Below are 27,960 nucleotides of genomic sequence, written 5' to 3' on the forward strand. Positions count from 1 at the left end.
AATGACTGATATTTCTGTTTCATATCTGCCATGTGAAAACACTCTATTCAGGTCCATCAGCCATGTGTTTACCGCTTGTTTCTTCGCAAACGTTTGATGTATATCTATATATTACTGCCGCCGTTGTAGCTGTAACTGTGTTTTAATTCCGAAAAGGCTCTATTGTGAATTGACTGTATTTCCGGCGACACTTGGGTCAAGGGGGCTGAAAACATATAAACAGACTATCCGTGCCTGTTGACGGATGAACAGCATTTGAATAATCCCCACTTTGAACTGTAATGTAAACCTAAGGCAAATACAATTTTATTTATGCTTTACCATCACTATTTGGGTGTTCACACCTATCTGCCACACTGAATAATTTTGAACTACGCTGTAGCAAAGCGAACGGTAAAGTAACAGTACAATAGTAACCGTACAAATCATCTACGACACTGCCGTGTTGCTATTAGGAACATTACGGTAAGGCTGTCTGGTCGTGCGGTGTACTCTGCCCCTCAATTAACGTGTTATTTTAGAAAAACTGGATACGCATCAGAATTTTAAAATATTCTGAATAATTTAGTTTCATGCAAATACTCTGTACCTTTACTATAATGTCGCAAGCCTCTTCTCTTTTTTTAACTTTTCCTAAACTTTATATAGGATTCATCGATGGCCTGGTCTCTCGGGTTCCTTAAGGAATTGAACAAATACTACTTTGGGTGGGCAATCATTTAAAAAGAAAAATAATAACTTCAAGTACGAATTGGTGGATTTTTTTGGGGTTGTATTCATTTTAGTTGTTAAATGAAAATGTTAGAGTTCAATTACGGTTACCTTTTCTGTCAAAACAGAGTAGACGAGGGTGTTTCTTGTTCAGAAACCTTTCTATAAATTCAAACGCAGCTGCACAAGCCGACTGTGAAAAGCGGCGCTGTCTCTGATATTAACCCTTCCACGGGGGGAATACAATCGTTTCTTCGTCCCAACTATATCAGTACAAAATTAATTAGATCTTGTAATTATTATTAGTAAGAGAAAAGCAAAGTTTATACAGTATAACCGAATGAACCTGCAATACATCAGTCCATAATACTGTAGATAATGTAGATCACATGATACTACTGTATAAAAGCTATCTAGAACTGTATAGTAAACATAAATGAATATTTAGTTTTTTCTCCAAATAAAATGGCAAAATGGAGCTTAACTGAGTGACACACGATCCAGTGGGATTTATTCGCCACTGGCCGAATACATTATTCTTATAAAAACTCCCCATCACTTAAGTACTTAATGGGTTATCTCGCCTCATATGTTTCAATTCATTACCGTTTCCAATAAATACAACAGATAAAGGTGTAGTTGGTTTTAATAGTTCAAGTAAGGAGCTGCGTCAGCATGCGTAGGCTGCGAAGGAACAATCAAAGGTTCATTCCACGCTGAAAAGAGAAGAAAGGAAACACAACATTTCAGCTGTGGAGCCGAAGATGACACCCGAAGACATGCGAAGAAGCCTGACTATTTGTTCGCTTTTTAAATTTCTAAGTGTTGTTTCTAGATTTTGATTTTTAATGACCCTTAAAAGAAATTGAGCCTCCGTAATAACCGTTTTGTGGCCTCTCTTCCTCAGATTTTTAATTTTATTTTTTAAAGAAAGGTCTCAGTTTTGTCTTCAGGTGATTTTGATTCATTGCTAATATCGTATTTGATTGTTTTATATATCAAAAGCGCCTCCCTGAAGTCTGCAATCGCTTTCATGGCGAGAAATTCTCGCTCAAAACATCGGGTGCTCCTTTATGTCTAAATAGTTTTGAAAATGCAAACGTTTAACTCATCATCATCATCATCATCACCACAATAAAAACACGGGGGCATGCGAGACCGCGGGTCCTGGGTTCAAACCTACACCGTTGTGGCTCCAGATCGGCGGGACAGTAGTGTTGGCTGTTGGGCCTCTGAGCGACACGTACTTCACTTGATTTGCTTCAGTAAAAAAAAAAGAAACAACAAATTGTTTCTATTTTTATGGATTAACAGAAAAGATCACTATAATGCAGTCTGGGTTAGAAATAAAAAACACTAGCCTGTTAAATATTTGGTGATGCATATCACTTGCTTGTCATAACAGGTCTAAAATTAAATATTTCCCAGTTGAGATCAATGAAAATGGTGTGTAAAAGACAAAGAAGGCATTATTTTAAAATAACACAGGTGGAAACATAAAGTTATAAACTATATACTGTATTCATACATGACAATAGTTTTTTTTTAATTCTCCTGAATCTTGTTCGAAGCGGCAGATACATTAGAATTCGTCTTCTAATGCGCGGCGAGCTCTTTGTTTTAATAACATATAGAAAGTGTTTTATGAAAACTTAGTAGTCCACGTCGCTCTAGTGGTTTAATTTTAATGTTTATTTGCACGGTATAAAATCCAAATAAATATTGTTAAATAATTATTGAAACTACCGAGCAATATGTACTGTATCAGTATTTGTAAATCCCATTTCATGTTTTACCACGCTACGTTATACAGTCAGAGAATTATGCAGAATGCAATTCAATTAATTTACCCTTATTTTAAAGGGCTAAAATAGTTCATATATAGTATTTATTTCAGGGCAAATATTCCATGTCTAGATTTAACTGACCTAAAAATATCATTTTCAATGTTTATGTCAATATCGGCAAATAGCCAAATGACTTGAATTGACATTTCTAATTATTCTAGTTTTATAGACTACAATAGACGTCAGTAAATGAGGAGCGACATCTTTCATAACTAATGCGTTTCCAAATGTGTAGCTGTTCTTTCTCTGTCGCCTGTATTCACTGAAGGCTTAACTCAACCCTGCCATCTCTGTATAAACTATAGAAGGACGAAAATACACATGAAGATTGAAATGTTTTGAGTCACACTAAATACACTTTAATGGGATTTTGGGCAAGTGACATTATTTAAGATTTTAGTGCTGGAAAAGATGCTTATATTATTCAGAGCAATTAACGGTAAAACGGATTTCTGGAAAACACTTCAAAGGCCAGCGTGTGTTTTCGGTGTCACCTTAAAGTCGAGTGAAAAGCAAGCCTTAAAAATCACTTTTCATAACCTCACAAACTACTAAAGGAATGCGTCTGCTTAGATTGGCATGCTACACTCTGGACTAAATTATGGAATCGATGTGTTCGTTCTAATATATATATTTTTTTGCGTTCCACGTTTTGCTAGCTTTTTTCTGTTACACGGAGCCCAAGTACCAAGGGTTACCGATCCGATATCCGACAAGGTCTAGAGATTAAAACACGGTGATGCCTGGCAATATTGACAAGATGTGCGCTATTTCGTTCCTTCGTTTAGTTCCTTTCTCTTTTACCAAGCTTTCAATCTGTACATTTCTCAAAGCCTTTCAATTTTCAAATGGCAGTGAGATACTGTAGCGTCGGTTTTAGTTAAGAGCCTTCCATACATTCGCAGGGGCCTCTATTGGGTAGGATATTCATTATAGATAACAGAAATGTGAATATTGTGGTTAAATATTCAGATCGATGCCTCCAACGTTAGATACCGGGTAGATAGATACTGTGAACTGTGTCGTAGCTATTAAAAGGAGGAACGTGAAAATTAAATTATTTAGCGCACAGTGTTCCCGTAGTGCTCCGTTCATCAATTATTCTTTTCAACCATTCAAGACTCCCTTTCTTGTCTAATTAGGCTGTAAAGGCAGAAAAGCACCAATCAAAATGCCACCTGGGGGATGCAGGGAGCGGAAGAGCTCATCTATGGGCCATCACGCATCAGCGCTCCTCTTCCACACTGAGAATAAGTGTCTGATTGAGAAACAAAGTGGCAGTTTTATCCAGAGCTCCTCGGAAACGCTCGTTTTTACACACCACAGTACAGGACGGACCAAGCCCGTCGCACCTGCAGCTGTCTTCCTGTTCGGAGCACCTACGCGTTCAGCTGGTGAGTGTGCAAAATATACTGTACGCTGTTGGGGTGCTCAACGGGAATCATTTCCGTGTATCTTGCGTTTACGCCCGTTATAGGTTTCCCATCCTGCTGTAGTTTTACAGCGTCTCCGTGAAACAGTAATGTACACGTTTGATGTAAACAAATGACAGTACTCTTGAATCTACACTTCATATGGGATAATACAAAATCGGCACACATACGTCCAAGATGTACAGTATTTCTACATTGAAACAGAGTGGTCGGTCTCTTGCACCTGTACGTTAGTCACTTGAAATGACCGCGCCGGACCGGCTCCAGATACTTTGTCGAAAATGTTCTGAGGTCGAAGTAAGCTTTTTAAATCAACACGTTGCTCCCCAGAATAAATGTAATTAAACAGTTTGCGTCAGCAAGAAGAAAAAAAACGCTCTTTGACATCGTTCCCAAAGTCGCTGTAGACAGTTACCGCAAACCCACTTCTAACGATTTACGAGCAACGCGTTTAGTTCGGATATGTACTGTAACTATTCCCTCCGAGACCTCTTTCCCCCATTATTACAAGACATGAAACAGTTATTTAATCTCTACAGGGGTAACAACGACAAAACCGGGATGCAAGGGGCACGCACTAGGAAGACAGATGGGCAGACAATGGGAGAAATCAAACTGAAACATTCGGAACAAAAGGCTGTTTACAGAAGCCCAGAATCTACCGAATGCTTATTGTTATTGTGACTGATAATCATTGCAATTCGTAAGAACGTCACGTTTATGAAAACGTGCTTTTCGCAGTCGGTTGCAGCTATGCAAGTTGGTAAAATTTACAGGGCAGCAAATTTAAAACTCGCTCCTACGTTTAAACTGTACCTTCGCGCTTTAATTGTGAACACCTTACGTGTTTTGCGTTTTTTAAGAACACGCCGAGGTCTACGAATGCCTAGAGTTATCAAACAATTCTGTCTTTAAGCATTGCTTTAATCTTCTGTGCAAATGAAGTGAAAGACCCGAGGAGAAAGGGACTGCAATTAGAACGGGACACCGCATTTTTGTTTGCAACGCCACGACGAATGTCGATTTACTTTCAACGGACGTAAATTATTATCACGTACCGCACAGTTTAAAAGGACACATGCCTCCACACTTTCGAAGCCGCCGCAATCTGTAATTTAAATTATATCACGAGGAAAGATGAACAGGTAGTGCCCAAGGCGCCGTCTATCTCTTCTGGAAATAGAAGCGCCCCAGGTGTCTCTGGGCACCGCCTGAAAACGAGTCTGCTCCCAGAATGATTCCCTAAAAAAAAAAAAAGAGCACTTGTCACATCACTGCCCATTTATCCCGTGTCACGTTCGCAGGTAGATCATGGAGCTGGGCTTTCTGCCTCGGTCATTCTGGGCCGGCGACGGAAAACCTCTGCACCAGCACGTCACGGACCTGTTCACCAGCGTGCACGTGACGCGAGACCTGCCCGCGGGGGTCTCGTTCGGACCCGGCGTCCTGCAGAACACCTTTTACGACACCATCGCCTTCATCGCTCTCAAGGCCTCGGACAGGAGAAACAAATCTTACGTTTTCCGAGTATGTGTGTGTTTTTATTTGGGGGGGGGGGTTACAGCGTACATACCCCATTCGTAAAAATACCGATTTAAATAATAAAGACCAAGATCATTTTAAGCTTTCCCGAGCCTCTCCCTGAAATAATGATAATAAAAAAAATACTTCACAAAAGAGGAACAGGTATTGTAGCGTCTTGTTCCCAACAGAAACATTTCCGCATGTGTCGTCAGGCACCCAATTGCCATAGTGCTTCCAAATACGAACTTTGCTCGCATATAGCTGAATACGACAACTGGTACAACCAGAACGTATATTTCACCCGTTTTCATTTCAACGTGAATGTAACCCCTACTTGTGACTTTTTCGATCTGATCCTGTTGGTGAAATGTAATGAAAAACACGTGCTTTTTGCTAGCAGAATAGCTCGTCGACATAGTCTTTCAAATAACGAACAAATGTGTTGGAATGAAAATAAATCTCGTGTAGTTTAATGAGAAACTTCCACTAGTCGCTGGCCAACTTTCATTATGACTTCAGTGGATCTTATTTGTAATCTTTTTACTTCTGCATTCTTTCTAAGGAACTTACTGTTAGTTGAAGCGCAGGCTTTAGGACAAACACAGACAATTAAACACTTAACATGATGTGCAAAAAAAGCTCTCCATTTACCGAATTCTTGCCCGTTAATTTCAAGCTTTTTGTCGTTGTTTTTTTTTTCCAAATCCAAGTGCGATTCAGAGGGTTTAGATCTACAGTAATCGTCGTCAAAGGCTGTAAAAGATAAACACAAACCTACACACACACAGCCGGGTGTGAAGCTGTTCTCCGCGAACAGAAGAAGCGTTGTCGGCTGTACAGTTTCCCTCTGACCTCCAGCCTCTTGACTGCGGCTGTGCCTACAGGTGGACGCCGAGGCAATGAAGGGCTCGACCAGCGCCCTCTCCTGGCTGAGGCTGGTGCAGGCGGCGGGAAACAGAGAAGAGCAGAACATGGAGGCTTACCTGAAAAGCAGTCAGCTGTATTTCCGGTCCACAAGGAGCATCAGGAAAGACGAGGAACTGTTGGTGTGGTACGACAAAGAGCTCTCTCACCTCCTGGGATTCAACGACATAAACCCCCAGCATTTGCAGGATGGTAAGAGACCGTAAGCCGTAGTCGTTCAAGTTAGGTGCTGTAGCTGCGTCAGCACTCATACAGCAGGCTGCAAAGGAACACGGAAGGGATTATTCCATGTCGAAGAGAGAAGAAAAGAAACACAACGTTTCAGCTGTGGAGTCTTCTTAGGGTGACAGAGGAAGAAGACTCCGCAGCCGAAAACGCTGTGTTTCTTTTCTGCTCTTTTCAGCACGGAATAAACCTTTACTTGTTCCTTTGCAACTGTAAGATGTGTTGTTCTTGGGTAGAAAATGCAGGGTAACCTTCTCATTTGGAGAGTTGGATTATTGTACAAATAAATGTTACAGTAATAACTTCTAAGAAATTTACAAAAGAAATGTGATTTGCATGCTCTTCACTAAATAGGACAGGCCTCCTATCTGCACTTTTGCAGTGACAGCAATATTGACGTTCTAGCTCAACCAGTTGGAGTTCTGTAGAGTACCTATTGAAAAATAAAAAAAACTTTCCATTCAAATAAAGAGTCCATTAGGCTATATTAGGATTGGTGTAAAAGTAAATCTTCGTAATATTGAGTTTGGAAGGCCATGGATCAAGTCTCAATTAACTAACTATTGTGAAAGACTGGAATTGGGCAAGTTAAAGAGGATGCTATGCTACTATTTTAAAGTTGTCACGTGAGTGCTAATGGGGTGTTTATTTATCTGTACAGGATTTAAATGTACGAAGTGTGACCAGACCTTTAAGAATGAGCACCCCTACTTGGCACACTGCCGTTTTCTCTGTGCACAAGGAAAAACCGACGTCTTCCAGCAAAAAAGCATGGAAACCAAGCGCCTCCAGCGAGTCACCGATTTCCACAACATCGCCAGGGACCTGGAGCACAGAAAGTCCCAGGCGAGCGAAGACGCCGCCATCCCCGCTCTGCGAAAAGGCAAGCCTGAAGACGCCGACAGCCCCCGGGCCAGAAAAGCCGTTTTGCTGGAGAAAACCAACATCGCCAACGACCGCAACATCGCTTTCCTGAGCAGAGACACGCAAGCGGTGGGCCCTGAGCTGCTGGCAGCCTCAGTTCTGAAACTCGCCGCCGCGGACGGGTACCCCGCCAAGAAAGACGCCTCCGATCGGAAGCCGAGTGCGTTTACCGAGGTCAGGAGGATGAGGGAAAAGCCAAAGCAGGAGAAGGCGAACGAGGCCGCCGCCGAAAGAGGCCTTAACCACGTTCCACACGACCGCTTGGAAATGGACTCCGTTCTACACTCCAGCGGAAGTGCTTTCTCCTTTGTTCTGCCCAACGCCAGTGGGGAGGAGCAGAGGAGCGCCTTCTGTAAGCCGAGCAGAGCCGTGAAGAACTCCTCCACACACCCCTCCCTCGCTGTAAGCGGTTCCGCGGAGCACCTGGGGGATCTGGCCGACTCTATCGCCGCGAATAGGGCCCTGGGATATAGCCGCCTCTTGGGATCCAAAGTATTAGCCCCCGACATGGCCAACGTGCAGACCCCGGTCAGCAGGAGCGGCTCTTTCCCCTACGCGTCCGAGCACTGGCCCCGGGGGGCCACCTCGTCCCTGACGCTCCTCCCGCCCTCCTTCACGTCCTTCGGCGTGGCCGTGCAGAACTGGTGCGCCAAGTGCAGCCTGTCGTTCCGGATGACCTCGGACCTGGTGTTCCACATGCGCTCCCACCACAAGAAGGAGTTCGCCGTGGAATCCCAGGTGAAGAGACGGAGAGAGGACAAGCTGACCTGCCCGATATGCCACGAGTACTTCAGGGAGCGCCACCACCTGTCTCGACACATGACCTCCCACAATTAAGCCGGAAGAGGGACCCCCCTGTTGACATTGACAGAGAGGCCGGCTCTCTCGGACCGCTCAGCACTGCACGTGGGGGCCATAATGCGATTGCAGCGAAACGCACACAGACAGAGCAGACCTCTAAAAGTGTTACCGTCCTCCAGCCTGTGTTGCTTTTGAACACAAAATATCAATGGATGTGGAATATTGATATTCTGTCACCAGATATGTGGGTGTTGTATTCACAGACCATGACATGGTATGTTTTGTAAATGGTAAAATATAGACTTGCAAACAAAAAGGTTTGGACCATTGCAAAACTAAGATAAAAGCGTATAGTGATTTCTATATTTATTCCACTGAATGATATAAATTAGAGATTAGTTTTATAAGTATAGCACACCACATGACCTACAGAAACTGGAAAACAACCTGTAACAACTAGCTTAATATTTTGACTCAAGTATTTGTATGAAACCCATTCCATGCTCATTGCTGAAACGTCCCATGATTGAAAGTCTCACTTGACTATTGTAAACCATCACTTGATGATTATTGTAGAATAAAAACTAAAGCTCTGAAAAATACATCGGAAAATGTTGATTTAAAAAATGCAATGAAAGTAGCTGAGTACAGAGTAAATCGATGATCTCAAGGTTGCAGCGAAACAGCTGTAAAAAGGAGATAACGTGGTAAATAACAGAAAGTCACAGTTTACTGGGAAGCCACAAATGGACAATTATTGACAAAGCCCGGAGAACATGTAAATTGCCTAGCCTGTGCTGTGGGAGAACAAGATTGAAAATGTGAAAGAAGAATTGTCTGAGCTTGGAATATCCACTCCCTTGGAATATTGCAAAAATGACACAGACATTCAAGAAAACCAAGAAATGGTCAAGAAAGCCAACTATTCCTCAATACTTTAAAAAGATGAATGTCTGCAGGGGAGGAACTAGATGCTATAAACTGTACAAAAAAGAAAATGTTTGCAGTTTTCAACAGAATGCTCGTAAAAAAACCTGAGGATTTCTTCAACCAAATTCCATTATCATAAATGTTCCAGGCAGACCTCGTTTTACCCAGAAGTGAAAACTGTTCGGAGACGTTCCTTGAGCCAAGGTTTAGGTGCGCTGGTGATTGCTTGATGGTATAGATCTTTCTCTTTCTCAGGAAGTGCTGACTGTTGTATTTTAAGAGGGTAAACAGAGGCTGCAAATGTAGGAGTCTTGCAGTCACATGTTACTCAATGCTACACTTCTTCTTATATGGATGTTTGTATTCCAGCAGAGTAATGATCAGCCACATTGGGCAAAGCCTAGAAAATAATTTCTGCAATAAGGGTTGGTGAGTCACGTATTTCAGTCCCAGATTCGTACGTCACTGTGATTTTGTTGATTAACCCGACGGCTGCAATTGCAATAAGTCAATGACGAAACACACAGCTGTGTGTGCTGACACCTGAGCACAAGTATGTCCACAATACCAGAAAGTGACTTCAACATACATTCGGTGTATATTTAAAAAAAAAACTCCACTGTGAAGGTAGCAAAAGATGGACACACAAAATATCACAATTAAGGTGCACGAATACCTGGATCAAAGAATGGAATCGGCTCCATCCATCACTCGTCAGAAGGCGGCTTGCTCCTGGTAAGGGCTGTGCCAGCCTGGCGCCGTCCTGGACAGTACAGGGCAAAGAAGGGAGCAGACCCTGGGGCCGGATGGCTTCTCACCTCAAGGCACAAGCGTGCTGAGCCGTGCGACGCTGGTGAGCTGGGCCAACATGTATTTGGAATGTGAGAAGAAGCTGGGGCACGAGGAGAAACCCCATGTGACCACAGGAAAACATGCAAACTTCACACAGAAGGTGTAGCAGTCCAGTTTGAACCCAGGATACAAAGGCTGTGGGGCAGCAGTGCTGATCACCTTGTCATGTCACCCACCGAATTAGTGTTTGCGTATTATTTTTTTTTTTCAGAAATAGTATTTTGCTTTATTAGGAGACTACCCCAATTTATGTCTTTTTCTAGCTCTTTTCTAAGTCAATGAGGAGGTTTTGGCTGTGGCATCCAAGTGCAGCATGCGGTCGAGTCGCTTGATTCTCACTAGATGGCGATAGAGATGCATTCAACTTCAGATTTTTGCAAGTTTGTTAGAAAGTTGGGCAGCTCAATTGCATTCTCTGTGCCTTAACAGACTCACAAAGGAATTCAATGTCATAAAGAAAAAAAAAGTTAAAAGGACAATATAAGATTGATTGAGTCAAATATAATAATTTCTTCATTTTCATTATTTATAACTTATTTTATTAATCTAAATTTGATTTTGACCTATCTTTTAAAGAACAGCAGTTTTTATGGGAGCTCTGTATTTTCTGTCTTTGCTTTGGTTTGCCTGTTAAACTTTCTCTTTTCTACTGTTTTTATGTGTTAGGAGAAATATCTATATCAGCAGTGAAATCTCTATTACAGGACGTACAACACAGCAGATAATTTAAAATGCAGTTATTGATAAGTAATGTAAGGTATAAAGCAATTATTTAAAATAATGAACCTTAAATTACATTGAAATATTTTCCTAACATTTCTTAAAGCTTAACTGATTTGTCATCAATGAAGATGAGACATTTAGGGATTGTTGAAGAAAAGCTAACTTCACTTTCCAAATTTCTTTACAATGGACTACAAATCCAGAGCTAAAACATTTAATTTCCACTTCCCTGAATAGACATTCTGCAAGGAATACCATTAAAATATGTAAAATTAGCAGGTGGCATTGCAATTTTATAAAGGTTTGATTTAATTTTGGAGTGTAGGGTTTTCCATCATGTTGCACTAAGGAGGGGGGCTGTATTCTTTAAACTGAGGCATGGCTTCCCATCCTGCTTTGTCACAGAAAAAAAGCTCCAAAAAGAAGCATTTAGGCCGCATTTAGTTCAAATAAATGAACACGTTCCATCTTCTTTGTTTTTTCTCTACTGGGTGGTAGTTTAGCATGGTAGTGCCTCCTCTCTGATCCTGCTGAAGGAGGGGTGAGAAGTGGGGTGATACAATCACACTCAGCTTGTCACCCCTCACGAACGCCTGGGGGTGATGACACTGGTGTACTGTGCTGACCGATTGCTCAGACTGAGGCATGCTGAGCCCCTGCTCACCCACTTGAGCAGGCGTTGGAGCTGTGTTTCTGAATAGAGTGTAACTTATTTAGGATTCCTATTTGCTCTTTTGCTAGAATTGCGGCAATTCTCTGTTCAATCCAAATGAGAAGTCCTTTCTAAGAAGGGAATGTCCAATAGAAACACAGCTGTTACAGTTCAGTCCTTACTGATGCACATTATTCTTTTCTAGAAGTGTATTAAAAAGTTTACTACACTAAAAATAAAACTTCTGTCAACATGTTCAGACGGGATTTTTGTTTGACTATAAAACAAATAATGTTATTTAGCCTTTTATTGGCTTAATGATTGATTTCAACATAAAAACGTGTTGTTTTTGTTTGAACCCGAATCATGTTGTTGTATTTCTGGAGGATCTTCTGTTTTCCCATGCGTCCATTCGTTATCCTGGTGTGGGTCCTGACACACAAGAGTCTATTCTGCGAGCACAGGGTGAAGAGCTGCCCTGAGAGCACACAGCTGCCAAACAAATTAAAGGCAACTCAACTATTATACTGCCAGAACTACAAAAAGAATCACAGGGAAGGCTGTTACAATTAAGACGTTTTGAATGCATGGCTGAGACAGTATCTATGGGTGACACACAGGGGCCATTCTGCACTGGCAGCCCCAACTGGGAGACACACAGGGGCCATTCTGCACCGGCAGCCCCACCTGGGAGACACACAGGGGCCATTCTGCACCGGCAGCCCCAACTGGGAGACACACACAGGGGCCATTCTGCACTATCAGCCCCACCTGGGAGACACACAGGGGCCATTCGGCACCGGCAGCCCCACCTGAGAGACACACAGGGGCCATTCTGCACCGGCAACCCCACCTGGGAGACACACACAGGGGCCATTCTGCACTATCAGCCTCACATGGGAGACACAGGGGCTATTCTGCACCGGCAGCCCCAACTGGGAGACACACACAGGGGCCATTCTGCACTATCAGCCTCACATGGGAGACACAGGGGCTATTCTGCACCGGCAGCCCCAACTGGGAGACACACAGGGGCCATTCTGCACTGGCAGCCCCACCTGGGAGACACACACAGGGGCCATTCTGCACTATCAGCCTCACATGGGAGACACAGGGGCTATTCTGCACCGGCAGCCCCAACTGGGAGACACACAAGGGCCATTCTGCACCAGCAGCCCCACCTGGGAGACACACAGGGGCCATTCTGTACCAAGAGCCAGACTGAACAGCGAGTTAACGGGAGGAGTGAGAATTTGCTACAGCAGTTAAATTAAGGCAGAACTTAAGGGAGGTCAAATTGTACATGCCTGGTGAGGAATTTATCCAAGACACTTGGATTAACACCTCTAATCTTCTGAAGAGTGCTGTGAGGGAATGCAATGAGGTTGTGTTGATTTTGGCTGGACTTACAGATAACATCACAGCCCTGAACATTGGAGTGCATCAAAACACTAAAGCTTTGCGATATGTTGAGGTTTCCTTTTTAAATAAAACAAAACTCCTTCTTACCTCTCCCAGTATTGTTGATCAAAGTTAGCTTCATTCACACTATATTCTCTCAAAATTCAGAAATTACAGCATAGGAATCTGAGTTTTGTGTAAAATCATTCAATTTCCAGGAAAATTATTTTTAGATAATACTTTAAACTTTAACAATAATTTTAACTCAGGAGCACCATCTAAAATCTGCTCTAAAATATGAATCTCTCTCTTGAAACCCAGAGCATAGTCAATATACCATGGTCTTCTCATTAATAATAATTTGTCTACAACAAATCTATTATAAACTGATATACTCTAAAGTGATGCAAAAAACAGGTTTTGCTTTGTCACAATTGTACTGTGTGAGTAAGGACTGCTAGAAGGAATCAGGTGTTGGTTTGCAAGTGCATATTTACAATATACATGTAAGGTACAATTCCCATTTAAGATACTAATGTCCAGCCCCACAGTCAGGCATGGATGTGTTCTTGAGACACGTTATCAATTAAAAGTGTGACATGTTATGTGAGGGAGTTTTTGATTTAAATGGTCTGTCCATAATATTGGGATGTTTCAGTCATTTCTCTTCTTGGTTTTCATATTTCTTTTGCCATTTTTCTTCTTTTTACTTCCACGTACTGTAGTAAACAGGAAATACTTTGACCAATGTAGTTCGAGGGGAGGTCACTGGCTGTACTACAGCCAGTATAAGACCTTCCCTTTGATTCTGACAGATCTCTCTAAGAACAGGACCTGCTGAAGGGCAATCATAACTAAAAATAAAGACGAACTTTCAACAGCTTCGCTGTATTACTTAATAAAAGATGCAAATGACCCTTTAGAACATTTCACCTCCTTCGCACTCAGACACACATCCAGAGTGTGGTTTCTTGGCTCTTCACTACAGTACTGTCCTCCCTTCAATTGCAGGTCTTTGAGTGGCTGTGTTTCAGTCTCACTGCACATCTGGGTTTTCAGAAACATAATGTTTTGTTGCAACATATCTGGCATTGGCATAGTCCGTGGCTTTTTCATCAGTCTGGGTCCATGTCGCTGCTATTATCAAAATGCTTTCTGCAAACTGAAAAGTATTCACGGGTGTTTGAACACATTTCACATTGGATTTGGAGTAATAATAATCACCACATGATAACATCACACAAAAGCGTGAATCTTTCTAGTAATGTATATTAGGACAGCTATAGGCAGAAGCTACACATTAACAATAATATAGGCAGAAAAGATAGAGATGCAGCACTGAAATGTTCTCACATATGGAAATTTGATACTTTCCAGCAAATGTACTGTAAATATTCCCTTTCACTTTTCATGTGTAGTCAATAATGTCAGTTCTATATATTAGTATATACTTTAAATATCGACAGGAAAAAAAATTAGGTCTCGTCTTGTTAATTCTTCTAGGTAGCATTAGTCATACACATACAATGTTACAGACTGAAACACTGAAATATTTTCCTTATTGCTTGATTTAACACGTCACAGCAACCAGCAGTAAACTAAAACTTTATCATTGACTGTAACATTTTTTTCAAAGGTTGTTTGCAAAATAATAGGCTACAAACAGTTAGTTGCTACTGCTTCCATGTTACTGTTGATTTAATATACATTGTATGGTAATCAGTGCCTGTAATATTTCACAGACCAGAGCACTACAAAAGACTTGCCGTGTGGCGAAAACGTAAGTACACCCCCTTAAGATTTTATGGTTTAACATATTTAGACATATTTTACCTCTCCCTAGTCCATACCAACTCCTAACAGTAGGTAAAACTAAACTCAGTTGACAAATAATACAAAAAAGTTTGACTTTGTCATTATTTATTTAAAAAAATCAACCTGCATTCAATAACGTTATGTGAAAAAGTAAGTAGTTTTACCTTTTCAATTAAGAGGTTATATTCAGTTCAATTTCAATTCAATGGAATCAGCTGTACCAAAACATATGCCAGTGATGAGTTGATCATGTGGAAGTGATTCCACCAGTATATAAAATCAGAACCTTTGTCTGTCTCGTCCTATGAAGTCACGTTTGTGGTAACACATCGTGATCAAAAGAAAATCTGTGACAGTCTTGCGAAAGAATTGTTACTGCATATATGTCTTGGAAGAGTTACAAATCAATTTCCAAACAATCTGAAGTCTATCATTCCTCGGAAAGAAAGATGCTCCACAAATGGAGAAAACTCAAGACTGTTGCCAATATACCCAGGTATGACCATCCTACCAATTTCTCTCCAAGATCTGACCATCTAATCCTCCTGGAAGTCTCAAAGAACCCCAAGGGATCTATAGGCCTCTCTCGCTAAGGTAGATGTCAGCGTTCATGAGCCCACCACCAGGAAAAGATTGAATAAGAATGGCTTTCATGCAAGGACAGCAAGGAGAAAAATCCATCTCTCCAAGAAAAACAACACTGTTCAGCTTCAGTTTGCCAAACAGCACTTGAATGAGAAACTAGACTTGTGGAACAATGTGATCTGGACAAATGAGTGAAACATGGAGTTATTTGGCCATAATGCAAAATGTCATGCTTGGCAATAAGCAAACTCTGCCTTTCACCAGAAGAACCTCATACCATCCATCAAACATATCAGTGGTGGGAGGGTGATGGTTTGGGTTTGCTTTGTTGTCTCAGGACCTGGACATCTTGCTATCATTGAGTCGGCCGTAACGTCCCTACTTTACCAGAGTGTTCTAGAGGAAAATGTGAGACTGTCCGACAGTTAAAGGTGAACCGAAAGCGGATCATTCAACAGGCACATCTATGACAGAATGGCTTAAAAAGAAAAACAAATCAGGAATTTGGAATGTCCAAGTCAAAGTCCAGACCTACTATAAACCTCATATAGATGCTGTGGCCGGACCTAAAGAGAGTTGTGCATACAAGAAAGCCCTCAAACATCACAGAGCTGAAACAGTTCTGTAAGGAAGAACGGGCCTGAATTCTTCACAGGTGACGTGAGAGACCGATCAACTCTCGCAGCAAAGGTTTAATTCAAATTATTGCTACTAAAGGGGAGTGCCACAACTTACTGAATTAAGCGCATACTTTTTCACGCAAATATATTGAATGCTGGCTGAGTTTTTAGAAAAATAAATAATGGCAAAGCACAGTTTATGTGAGTTATTTGTCAAATAAGGATAGTTTAATCTCCTATTAGGACTTGGTTTGGAATAGGTGAAGGTCAAATATGTCCAAATATGTTAAACCCTAAAATCTTGCGGGGGTGTAGTTACTTTTTCACCACATTGTCCATGCAATAGCTAGAAGACCCTCTTCCTTGACCTTCATGCAAATGCTTGGCCCTGCTCGTGTAATCTAACCCGCAGGATCGTTAAGATCCTGGAGCCTCCATGCCCTGTGTACCCAGATTCATCTTTGACTGTGCAGGTGGCTGCTCAGCATCTGCTTGGCTGTGTCCAGAGCCATGTCAGGGGCCGACTCCACATGGGGGGCAACTCCAACCCCTTCCCAGGAGGGCCCCTGGGAGTCGTCGGACCGCGCGGTGGGGATGGTCAGGTAGAGGTGGGAGCCGCCCACAGGGTACGTCTCCGGCGGGTGACAGCCGCCGCGGGTCACTTTCCCGATGACCAGCGCTCGGCCAAGCCTCTTCATGATGTGGACGAACTCCTCCGCTGCGCCGGCCGTCGCGCCGCTCGTCAGGATGATCACGCTCTTCTTGGAGCCGTATCGCTCGCCTTCAGTTAGAGGAAGAGGAAAACAACATCACTCACGCGGCGGCATTCGGTTTCATTTAATTCTAACTTATTCCTTACAATTATATGGCACTTTTCTGGACACTCCACTCAAAGCTCTTCACAGGTAATGGGGTCTCTCCACCACCACCAGTGTGCAGCCCCACCTGGATGATGCTACGGTCTGCTCACACACCAGCTATCAGTGGGAAGGAGAGTAATAGGAGATGAAGCCAGTTCAGAGAGGGGGATTATTAGGAGGCCATGATTGGTTAAGGCCAATGGGAATTTTGGCCAGAATGCTGGGGTAACACCCCTACTCTTTTCGAGAAATGCCCTGGGATTGTTAATGATCACAGAGAGTCAGGATCAGTTTTACTTCTCATCTGAAGGACAGCGCCTTTTTACAGTATTCCTGTCACTATACTGGGGCATTAGGACTCACAGACACGGCAGGGTAAGCGCCCCCTACTGGCCCCACTAACACTTCTTCCAGTTTCCCGTTTAGTGCAGAGCACTAGGAGCTCTGTGTGGACACGAAGATTTCTAATTAGAAGACATGACTGTCAGATCACTGACACAATGTTGTCATTATGGATCGCTCAATCCAGACCACAGTGTTTAAGCTTGGATATTCCTGATTGCAGATTCCACAATTAAGACAGCTGCGTAAAGTATTAACATACTATTTAAAAATTGTTCCCAAGAACATAATTATGTATGAGAGAATTTGAACATCAAGTGAAAAACCAACAAAAGAGGGAATAATATTTTTCCATTGCTAAACTCTGTGGCTGTTATGAATCTCGCTTCATTCCCAATTTTCATTGTGCCCAAACATCTGATCCATGCTGAACTCACAGATCATCCACTGTATTTGGATAGGAAAGGCCTTCAACTTTTGGAAGCTCCTGTAATGTCTTCAGTGAACAAACCGCTGTTCACTTTGCTTTTTGCCATGACAAATCAACTACTTTGCATACGAAACAATAGAAAATCTTGAATCTGAGACTTTTGTTTTCTGAGGAATTAATATTTGAATCTCGTTACTGACTTCCTCTCATCATTTCTGCTGAAATGGGTAGCAGCTAAGGGTTGTGTTTCCAATCAGGAGAGAAATGAGTACAAGGGGGATTGTTACCAGTCAGCTGGGACAAGGTCCACATATCGCTTGTCAAGTTAGAAGGCCTGTCGTAGATTTTATCCAAAAGAATTGTTTGGTCTTCATCAAAGAAATAGGAACACAATCCTGCGATTGATGAGGTAGGTCCACCAGTATTATATCTGCAATGAAATTTGCAAAGTGACAGGCAGTAGGGGAGAAACCATATTGTGGCAACAGACTAGTATGTTAAGCAGTTGTGATACCTCTCCTACAAAAGGTATCCCTTTCCATATTATGCTCTCTGTACAGCATTTTCATGACTGCTTGCTTGGTTTCACTTTGCAGTAAAATGGCTTTCAATGTTTTCAATATGACTGAAGGCATTTTTTACTCACTATGCTCTAAATTAATTTACTGCTAAATCTCTTGGTTCCAAAACAGAAACAGCTGCTGATGATTAACGCTGATCTATACCAACATTATAAACTATGCTTAATGCTCCTCATTTTATTTATGATTTAATATTAGTGTTCGTACTGTATGTTAAGCAGTCAATATACTGAGTGAATATAATGGCATGTAACTCAAAGTATCATACCTGGTCTATATGGTTTTCTAGCAATAAATGTGTATTAAAAATATAGGAGGATGAGAAAAGAACCTACCTAAGATCAATAATCAAAGCATCAGTGTGCACTATTTTTTTCCACACATGTTCTACAAGTAATACAGACACATGAGGCATGTGCTCAAAATCTCCAAACATGTCGAACCGAAGGTACCCGATGTTATTATCAAACACGTCAGTGTGGAAAGAAGACTTGATCAAGTCCTCAAACATCTCAGGAGATAGAACCTAAAGAAGAAAGAGAAGACTGTGTTTCGTTACACAATATATAACGGGTTTACCTTGTCCACTGTGCAGTAAAAACAACAGTCAAGTCCAAACCAAACAAGATAAATATCAGTGAATTCATTATTCATATAGCAAAATGTACAAGACATGAAGGTAATTATACAATTCTGTATAACAACAAAATAATATAAGATCCTACCTGCACAGGTGACAATCCAGGGACAGTGCCTTTGGAGTGGTCTGGTATGTAAGAGGCCTTTATGTTTTTGTCCCCAGTTAATTCTTGGAGGTCAGTTGTGAGTTTGTCTGCCAGTTCAGCCTCAGAGTCAATAACGTTGTAATTTCTGCTGTGAACCAGGACAGCCAGCTTTTCTGCAGCGCTTTCACCAGTGTGTGCAAAGGCATAATTGTCAGCAACCAGCTTCCCTGCAACCTGGACTATTGAGGGGATTCTTGCTCTGAGATCGATGATACGAAGAGCGACACTCATTGCGTCATTAGCCTGAACTGCAACATGAGGTTCGACACCAGAGACACTCCATACTTTCCCAGTCACTGCACTCAGGACAACCTGGTTGGGAATCGTGGCATATAAATGGCTTTCCCCAATTCGGTAGGTACCTATTGACAAAGAGCCTCCTACAGTTGGCTCTCCAATAACTGTGGCCCTGCCCAGGTCTTTCAGTGCCCTGGTAAAAGCTTCTGCAGCAGAGCCCGACTTATGACTTGTGAGAATGAAAATGCTTTTTTCCAACCCGTATCTTTGGCCCAACACTGAAGGCTGGGTCATTATCTCAGTCATTGTAGTAGTGGTCCGGTCAAAGACAGTATAAAGATGACGGACAGGTTCTGCATCGAAAAAGTAAGAACATAGTATTGGGATGGCCGTCGAATAACCCCCAGTGTTGTATCTCATATCAAGGATTAAAACATCTGTGTCAACAATTTTGTTCCAGACTTGATCCAGTAGTTGAGGCCCAATAGCCCTGATTATTTCAGCATCCGCCATCAAGTCAAACCTTAGGTAACCTACATTCCCTGGCAGGACTTCAACCTTGAACAGAACGTCTACAATATAACCAATTTCCTCAGCGGTTGGGACTTTGGAAACTTGGTCTTTCAATAGTTCAGGTTCAACCTCACTGTAGAAGACATGCAAACGATGGTCACCTGATGTCTCCTGCAGATCTGAGGTCAGCTGAGAGTCCAGGGATTCATAGTCCACCACAGATCGATAGGAGCCGTTTGACCATTTGGATTCCAGGACCCTTTTGACTTTTGTGGCAACCTCGGGAATAGCATAATGAGCTTCTAAGAGTTTCCCGGTCTCTTCAATCAGAGCATGAACCTCTGGATGAAAACTAATGATTTCTTGTGCGGTCTCCAAAGCCTCATCAGCTAAAACAATTGCATCTGGGACAACACCTCCCCCTAGCCAGCATTCTCCACTGTTATCAAAGAAGTTTATGACCGGGATCGTAATCACTATTTTTGTGTCTTCGACCTGGAATGACCGAGAGTGCAGCAGTGTCCCCGATGTGATTTCTCCAATGACAGTCGCCCTGTTCATTGACTGCATCAGGTACGCAAACTCCTCTGCGGCTGTTGCTGTGTGCTGGCTTGTGAGCACATAAACCCCTCGTTTCGACCCGTAAGGTTGTCCGCGGATGTTGGGAAGCGTGTGGAATTCATTAGTGGAGTTAGTAATCCTGTTGTAAATTGTGAAAAAGTGAACCGGCGGGGTGGGATCTTGAAAATAAGTCAAAAGAATGGGCACAGCAGCTGACGGTCCCCCAGTGTTATATCGTATATCTATAATGAGGCTTGTTGTGTCTTTGATGGGATCCCAGACTTTTTGGACAATCTGCTCTCCTAATTTCACCAACATAGAAGCGTCACCAAATTCATCAAACCTGAGGTATCCAATATTTCCAGGCAAAATGCTCACTTTGAAAACGGTATCCACTATAGCCTGAAGCATTTCTGGGATGTCTGGTAGCTTGTCTGCTGCAGGAGCATCCTCTATGGTGACTGGAGGCTCTGCCATTACCTTGATCATGATACGGGGGTCCTCAGACACGGACTGTACCTCATGGTTCAGTTTAGAAGCCAAGTCTTCCTCCGATATCACAGAGGAAAAATCAATTAATGAAATGTGGTGAAGGATGGAAGGAACTCTGTCCACAAATGAATAGTACCTCTTAATTGTGTCCGAGACCGAATGGACAACTTTAGGAGCAGCACTTCTCACTGCCAGGATGGATACTGCTTTCTTGAGAGCATCCTCTGCATTCACAGTTACACACGGGAATACTCCATTTACCTCCCATGTTTGTCCGGTAATGGGGTTAATGGATCTTGCAACAGGCACAGTGATATAAAATTCTGACTTTCCTATCTGAAGCTTCTCGATTTTTAGCGATCCCCCGGCAGACCTCTCACCTACGGTGATGGCTCTGTTCAAATGCTTTAAAGTGTAGGCGACATCCTCAGCAACTCCGATAGTGTGCTTGCTTATTAGAATAATTAAATCTTTATCTTTTCCATACCTCTGTCCCAGAACGGACGGCAGCGTCCAAAGCTCTTTCGTAGTGTTGGAAGGCCGATCATAAACTGTGTCGATGTGAATAAGAGGCTCAGCTTCGGAAAAATAGGACACGATGTAGGGGATGCCAGAGACTTGCCCTGTCGTACTGTAACGAAGGTCCAGTATTAGAGAAGAAGTGTGCATGACATTGTTCCAAATGCTGTCGACGAGAAGCTGGCCAACGGCCTCGATGATGTTCTCTCCAATAACGTGGTCAATCCTCAGGTAGCCGATATTGTTCTCCAGGACTTCGTACTTGACAGAATGCTTGATGATATTTACCAGCTGATCTGGAGGAAGCGGCGGGATGGCATCTGGTCTCGAAGGGGATGTGTTGGGCTCATAGGAAACAATGAGCCGTGGGTCATTGAGTGCCCCTTGCACACCAGCAGTCAACACGGCTGCCAGCTTTGTAGGATCCGATACGAGGAGAATCTCGCCGCTGCTCATCGCTCGCTCTATCGACTCTTGCATTTCAGCCATGTTCACGGGAAAGCAGTAGTTGTCCAGGAGAACTTTAGCCATGTCCATGACCAGACCGGGCTGAAATGACGAGGCGGCTGCGGAGGCATGGTGGCCGAGTACCAGGGCTGCCAACAGAACGACGAGTCTGGCCATTTTCGGGCAGCCTGCTGCTCTTCGGACCAGCTTCTTGCTTCAGTCCCCGTCAGCTGTGTTTCATTTCCCCGGAGGTGTCTGAGACTGCGTCTCCACCGCAAGCTTTCTGACACAGCCAGCATAAGAAGCTTTGGGTTTCAATAACCCTTTAATCGCATTATGTGGAGTGCAGCAAAGACAAAATAACAAACTAATAATAGAGGTGCATTCAACAAATACTGAAAAATGAACTTAGATAAGACTCACGTAAATTTAACTTCAGTAATTAAACCTCTTTTATGCTGCTGCAGGAGCTGTAATAACATGCACGAGAATGAAATGCCCCAGTTTACTAGCAGTGCTCGGAGAGATTTGGGAGGTCAGTTCAGGGTCCCCTGTTGCTCTGAGGTCATTGAGAAGTTAGTATGGTTTGTGCTGACCTGATCATTGTCCTTTTTTAATTAGCAATTAGGTGAAAGCCACATTATTTTAAATAGAATGTACATTACAAACAATAATGCCCCGGTGCTTTAATGAAAGAGAGAACTAGCCCTGTATGAAGAATCTGAATACGACATCAGTGGTGAATTCATGCTTTGAGTCAAGCTGCTATCCGGCAGGAAAGATTCAAATGGGAGCTGTCCTTAATGTTGAGAAATCCAGACGTGTACAATATACTGTAGCTGTGAAACTCTTAAAAGACAAACACTTTAAGATTATATTATGCAACCACGTCTTCTCTGTACTAATCTGGACAATATACTATTAGCCATTCTTAACTTTTAATACCATCTTACATAAGCCTATGTCTGGCCATTGCCTGCAGCCAATCAGAACCAAGTCTCCCATTCTAAGAACGGAACACCATTGTTCAATGTGTCAATCATGGAAATGGTTGGTATTAAAATTTCAAAGAGGATCAGCTCTTGGAATTACCAATTTAGTTATCTAAGCTGTAAGCTGTTTGCCTACAAACCGTTCAGCACTTCTTTTATAACAAGGATGTATAAGGGTTGACTGTGGGGCACCTTTGTTTCACAAAGTTAATAACGAGGTAAGGATTTTTTTTTATCTTTGTTCATCATTTTCTGGCAAATATTTGTAATGCTCTTTGGATTCCCCATGATATTCTGCTCTTTGTAATGAGCTGCATCCTTGCAATACTTGACAATGATCATAAAACAATCAGGCTTGTCTGTCAATGTGAGCTGGGAGGAACACCTGGAATTAGGAAACTCTCCTTGTTACGGTTTCTGTTCTAGATATGAAACCTTGTAAAAACATACGTAAACGTGCGTCATTCATACCCTCCAGGTCCCCTTTTCACATAACAGCTGGTAAATATAGCAACAATAATTGAATGAAAAAAAGGCAAAGTATTTTTCATCTTGAAATGAAGTGCTGTGTTAATATGTAACTAATGAGGCTGAAATGACAAAATTGATTTTAAAACGTATAATATGAAATATAAAAATTCAATATATATATATTTCAAAAAGGCCTTCAGAAGGATTCATTTGGCGAGCAAGTTCAGGAAAGATAAAGGCAAACCTTTCAGCAGACCTCCGGAGGGCGATCAAGACTCACTGTTTCTCTCAGCGTCCGAAACAGCAGTATCCTTCCTTCTTGTAGGGAACTTTATATACTGAAATCCTCTGGTCCACTACAATCCAGGGACAGCAGTCCCATCCTTTCAAAGGTACAACACATGGAGGCATTCTGTCCTTGGTCTTAAGAAAAATAAAACATTTTAAAATCAGAAACGGTAGTTAGGATATGATATTATAGATTATAGATGATTTCTTCTGTTGATACTATTAAAACTATACTTTCTGTAGCGTGTTACATTATTTAAAATTTCTTTTTAAAATTTTGAAGATGTTGTGAGGTTTCTGAGTACCGGCAACAGATGGTTAATGCATCTTTGTGTAAATAAAAATTGTTCTAACTTCTTGTTCTGAGCCTTTGAGGTTTTGACTGCTTGTATTAGTTCCCATCATAGTCTTCTCTGTTCAGAACGAGTAAGGGTTCTTCAGCCTGTCATTGTAGGACGTTTCCTTGTGACATGCTGTATGTTAGTGACAGCGCTTGATTGTTTCCGAGTTTACTGCAAGAAAAAGCCTTCGGCAGAACTGACTGGATTGAAAATGAACACATTTCCACGGACTATATTAGGATGTACTTGCTGACTTTCCTGGAAGAAATCTTTTCCAGTGCAATCAGATGAAATGAGGATCTATAAGGTTTTTAATACATTTAAAGAAAGTCTGTATTTGCGTTCGTTGGACGTGTCCTTCTGAAATGTTGTAATGGTAAGTAATTTCTCATTAATTGTCAATGTAGTGAGAAATAACCTTATCACACTACTTTGCGTGAGTCTATACTCGGTGATAATCAGCTTGTTTTAGAAGGGAAGCTGGAAAGAATCTGTTTATCTTTTGTTTCCGATAAGTGCTCATTGCTTAAATAAAATAGCCTCCCAGTAGCAGCAAAGAGCTTATCTTTCAAGAGTAACATGGAAAAGGCAGAAAGCAGTTGGCTGTTTAGGAATAACAGATGACATGTCATCTGTTACCAGTCACTTGTACCACTTATCAAACAGCACATACTTAGTGATACAAATCTACTTGCCAATAACATTTCATAATCCACCAAGGCTTCCAGGCTTATGTGGAATGCTTAAAGTCGTTTTTGCTGCTCACAGAAGATTTGATATTTGATGCCTGTTAATATAAAAAATATTTTTTAATATAGAAGTGTAGTTGTAATTGTAGACTGAAAAGCACAACTGAGAATGTACCGTGTAATCAGGACTGGGATTTGAGAGATCATGGATTCAGCACTTAAACCACTGAGCAAAAGAGAATGAAATGAACGAGAACAGGTCGGGGTTACTTTAGTTTATACAGTGGACTTTATAGAAAACAAGTTTAGGCCACATTTTCCACGATCAGCTGAGGAACATAATAGAAAAAAAGGCTTCTGTTTTTCCATTTTTACATTTTTACAGGACCACAAGGGTCTAACTACTACAGCTGCCATCCTTTACACAATTTCTCCTCGTTAAAAAACTTGGGTATACCACACAAACATGCGATGCCAAACACTGAATTGACTCTTTCAGGTACACTGTGAGCTTGTGAGAGGTGGCTTTAAGAACGTGGGTGTCACCTGTTAATTGGCAAAACCTGCAGAATAAAGCTCTCCTGACTGAGTAATTACCATTCGGAGGAAGTGGCTAGTTCCACACAGAGTTTATCCTGACAGCTCCTTTCCCTCATGTGGAGTGTAAATCACTCAGACAGGTGAGCCTCATTCCACAGGTTTTTCCAACAGGTGAAAGATTTTCTTGATGCTACATCCCTCTACCTCACATACATGTTCTCAGGGTATTTTACCCAGTAAGGATGAGAACGCAGTGTCACAAGAGGCCTGTCATATACTGACAAACATTCTGCATATTTCTGAATAATAATCATATTAACAGATGCCTTTATATTCTCTTTAACATGCACATGGGTCAGTTCTTCAAAAACACTTTACAAAATTAATTCATAGTCTTGTAATGTATTAAATTGGAATATTTACAATTTTTCAGTAATGGGGTATCCTTAAGAGATTCTAGAATATGCATAGGCTATACATGCATTACATTAAATAATTGAAAAAGCGGTGGATGACATCAATGTACAAATTTACATGTTAATGCAACGTCAGTAGCTGTGTCTGCTGTCACTACCTACACCCACACTCAGCGACTTTCATTCCTTCATAGAAGTGTTTTACTGTAAATATGCCACTTTCATAATACATGAGTGTAATCGGATCCAGTTTAGTTGGAACACAGCAAGCCTTTTCAGCTTTGTTGGGGTTATTAAGGTTCACAAGAGTCTGAATGATGGCGTGTTTGGAGGGTGTGACGTCATCAGTGAGAGGATAAGAGCACAATCCTTTGCACTCAAAGGCGTCATATACCTTTGGTGCTACGATCCAGGAATCCCAGCCGATTTCTTTAAAATCCACACGGAGCGAAGTCCTCCTGCAGTAGTTATCTTTTGCGTGTCGTCTTCTCCGTGGCTGGTCCCTGACGGAGAGAGCATTGCTCGTGCTTTTATTGTTCTGCTCTGAGAGGACGAAACTTTCTTCTTCGTGGGCAATCATGTCCTTCAGTTCGTCTGTGTCTTTTGTCTTGTCGCTCGTCCGGTCGTCTGAGAAGACGATCAGCACTGCCGAGCTGTTGTTCTTAACACTGACGCTGATATCGATACCCCCCCCTTCAAAGGCCCCTGTGTCCCTGCGTTCGATGCGTACTCCCAGTGTGTTTGTGGTCTGCCCTGATTTCACCCAGCGCTTGATGGCGTCCGTAACTTCAAAAACCTCCCAGGTGGGGTCTTTCCCCTCGGTGCTTTTAGCGCTGAGGAAATGCAGTACTGGCTGGTCTTCGTGGTACTCCACGTCGTAGACTTTAATGGTCGCCTGCATGAAGTTGTGGTTCATAGCGCTGTGATCCAGGAAGGTGAACAGTCGCAACTCGGCCATGGTGATCTCCTCGTGGCTTGGAATGGACAGGTTGAATCGCAGCAGGTGCTGAGTCTCACTGCTGTTTCTCTTCGAATGGGAAACATCTGAAAAGAAGAGGAGGGCTGTGTAACTGTGCTGAGTGTGAGAGTGCCATGGGGGTTCATTGTGTTCATCAAGCCATACTCGCTTCTTTAAAGTCCACCTTGAGTGCTTTTGTATTGATTATTATGTAATGTATTGTAGATACTGCTCTAAAGTTGAAAATGATTTTAATAAAATGATGTGATAATGCACCAGGAATACTTCAATAAAATATAAAAGACCATACTTTTGCTAAAAATCAGTATAAAACATTAAAGCACCAAACATTGTACAACCAAAATGAATCTTGTTTCAAAATAAAATTTCCAAAATGTACTTTTTGATTGGTTAAACACCATAACATTCTTTCACATATTAAAAAACCCCCTGATTAATTGCAAATACTCGCAGTCAGGTTCAGATTCATTTCAATGTGAGCTCTTTCCTAAAGCAAAGACGTGTGAAAAAAGACACCAGGCTGTAACATTATCCTTTGCAGCTCACCTTGTATATTGAAGCTCCGGATGACGTCCGATCGAGGTGTGGAAGATTTATCCATGGCGTACCTGTTGTACAGCTCCATCATGAAGTGAGGAGGATCTGTCCTGCTGTGTTCGTGCGGGACTCCTGACAAATTCAGGAGGCGTAGGAATTCGTCCTTCACGTTTTCTAACAAGCCGCCCAGGGTTAAGTCCTCGCTGGGGTCCTCGCTGGAGTCTTGCTTCGAAATTTGGAACTGCATTTCTGTTTCCCTCATTTTAATGACGCCGTTTAGTGGTTTACACCTACACGGCCCAATGAGCACCATCAAGCTGATCCAGAGTGGGAACAAGCAGTTCATTGTTGCCTCCAACTCCAAATTAGGGATAATTATTAACTCTGTTTCTCTGTGATTAAAGTGAGAAGCGGCGCACTGTGGAGCGACAATCTTCGCAGCCGAGATTCTGAACTTCAGTTGAAGTTTCTCTGTCCCAGTCCACAGTAAACAGCAGACTCTTGTCAACCAGAATAGTTGTACAGCTATTCTTATCTTAGCCATTGATGTCTTTGGCTTTGTTATCTTTCTGTGAGGCTTGTGGTTAATGAAGATTCTGTAAACATTTGACAGACACTTGTGGCTAATGAGAAGGTCACTGTATACCAATACAAAGTTGTACTGAAGTACAAGGTCACTAATGAACAATTTTCCTTTGTGATTTTCCCAACTTCAGGAAAATAGTACTTAATGTACTCTTTTAAGTCCCATGTTCTCACATGATTTGCTGGTTTATTGATTCTGGTGCTATTTACAATGTTGAATAGATATTATTCTTATCACATTACCATTGGACTGTGACATTTTGATACGTTCGATGTGTTACAGTATAATATGATTTGACATTTGACATGTCTGTAGCTTGCTTTTTGTAACAGTTTTCAAGAGACTATGTAAAACACATTTGGATTTGCATTCCTGTTTATTATTTTT

General features: G+C 42.0%; 3 protein-coding genes and 1 long non-coding RNA gene across 5 annotated transcripts; 1 reads left to right on the forward strand and 3 right to left on the reverse strand.

Moving 5' to 3' along the window:
• Positions 1–1,340: 1,340 nt before the first annotated feature.
• LOC148834564 (uncharacterized) lies at positions 1,341–6,285 on the reverse strand. Its single transcript, XR_016091114.1, has 4 exons — positions 6,167–6,285; positions 5,050–5,233; positions 1,895–1,971; positions 1,341–1,427 (listed from the first exon to the last, which is right to left on the reverse strand). It is a non-coding gene; the product is annotated as an uncharacterized LOC148834564 (long non-coding RNA).
• Positions 5,252–8,989, forward strand: znf488 (zinc finger protein 488). Its single transcript, XM_088917943.1, has 3 exons — positions 5,252–5,518; positions 6,400–6,631; positions 7,326–8,989. The coding sequence occupies exons 1-3, from the start codon at positions 5,303–5,305 to the stop codon at positions 8,423–8,425; spliced, it is 1,548 nt and encodes a 515-aa protein (XP_088774069.1). The 5' UTR covers positions 5,252–5,302; the 3' UTR covers positions 8,426–8,989.
• Positions 8,990–14,202: 5,213 nt separating this feature from the next.
• On the reverse strand, positions 14,203–21,986 carry irbpl (interphotoreceptor retinoid-binding protein like). Its single transcript, XM_088917944.1, has 4 exons — positions 18,906–21,986; positions 18,516–18,706; positions 17,887–18,029; positions 14,203–16,748 (listed from the first exon to the last, which is right to left on the reverse strand). Exons 1-4 carry the CDS (start codon positions 21,909–21,911, stop codon positions 16,423–16,425), a joined length of 3,666 nt encoding a protein of 1,221 aa, XP_088774070.1. The 5' UTR covers positions 21,912–21,986; the 3' UTR covers positions 14,203–16,422.
• A 1,463-nt stretch (positions 21,987–23,449) lies between these two features.
• Positions 23,450–27,918, reverse strand: gdf2 (growth differentiation factor 2). Of its 2 annotated transcripts, XM_088917946.1 has the most exons (3): positions 26,997–27,918; positions 25,866–26,515; positions 23,450–23,620 (listed from the first exon to the last, which is right to left on the reverse strand). In XM_088917946.1, exons 1-3 carry the CDS (start codon positions 27,529–27,531, stop codon positions 23,486–23,488), a joined length of 1,320 nt encoding a protein of 439 aa, XP_088774072.1. In that variant the 5' UTR covers positions 27,532–27,918; the 3' UTR covers positions 23,450–23,485. The 2 variants fall into 2 exon arrangements, with proteins under 2 accessions (XP_088774072.1, XP_088774071.1); XM_088917945.1 differs by lacking the exon at positions 23,450–23,620 and having other exon boundaries at positions 24,786–26,515; positions 26,997–27,914.
• Between the last annotated feature and the right edge of the window lie 42 nt (positions 27,919–27,960).

The sequence above is a fragment of the Atractosteus spatula genome, chromosome 5, assembly GCF_055471065.1.
Source record: "Atractosteus spatula isolate fAtrSpa1 chromosome 5, fAtrSpa1.hap1, whole genome shotgun sequence".
In the NCBI taxonomy this organism is placed as follows: Eukaryota; Metazoa; Chordata; class Actinopteri; order Semionotiformes; family Lepisosteidae; genus Atractosteus; species Atractosteus spatula.

Bases quoted from the DNA above. Each gene is read 5' to 3' on its own strand.
- znf488 (XM_088917943.1), top strand. From the start codon at position 5,303: ATGGAGCTGGGCTTTCTGCCTCGGTCATTCTGGGCCGGCGACGGAAAA. The intron at 5,519-6,399 runs GTATGTGTGTGT...CTGTGCCTACAG, and splicing joins ACAAATCTTACGTTTTCCGA to GTGGACGCCGAGGCAATGAA. The intron at 6,632-7,325 runs GTAAGAGACCGT...TTATCTGTACAG, and splicing joins CCCCCAGCATTTGCAGGATG to GATTTAAATGTACGAAGTGT.
- irbpl (XM_088917944.1), bottom strand. From the start codon at position 21,911: ATGGCCAGACTCGTCGTTCTGTTGGCAGCCCTGGTACTCGGCCACCAT. The intron at 18,707-18,905 runs GTAGGATCTTAT...TTTCTTCTTTAG, and splicing joins CTGGATTGTCACCTGTGCAG to GTTCTATCTCCTGAGATGTT. The intron at 16,749-17,886 runs GTAACAATCCCC...CTCTAACTGAAG, and splicing joins GACCTTGTCCCAGCTGACTG to GCGAGCGATACGGCTCCAAG.
- gdf2 (XM_088917945.1), bottom strand. From the start codon at position 27,531: ATGGCTAAGATAAGAATAGCTGTACAACTATTCTGGTTGACAAGAGTC. The intron at 26,516-26,996 runs GTGAGCTGCAAA...TCTTCTTTTCAG, and splicing joins CCGGAGCTTCAATATACAAG to ATGTTTCCCATTCGAAGAGA.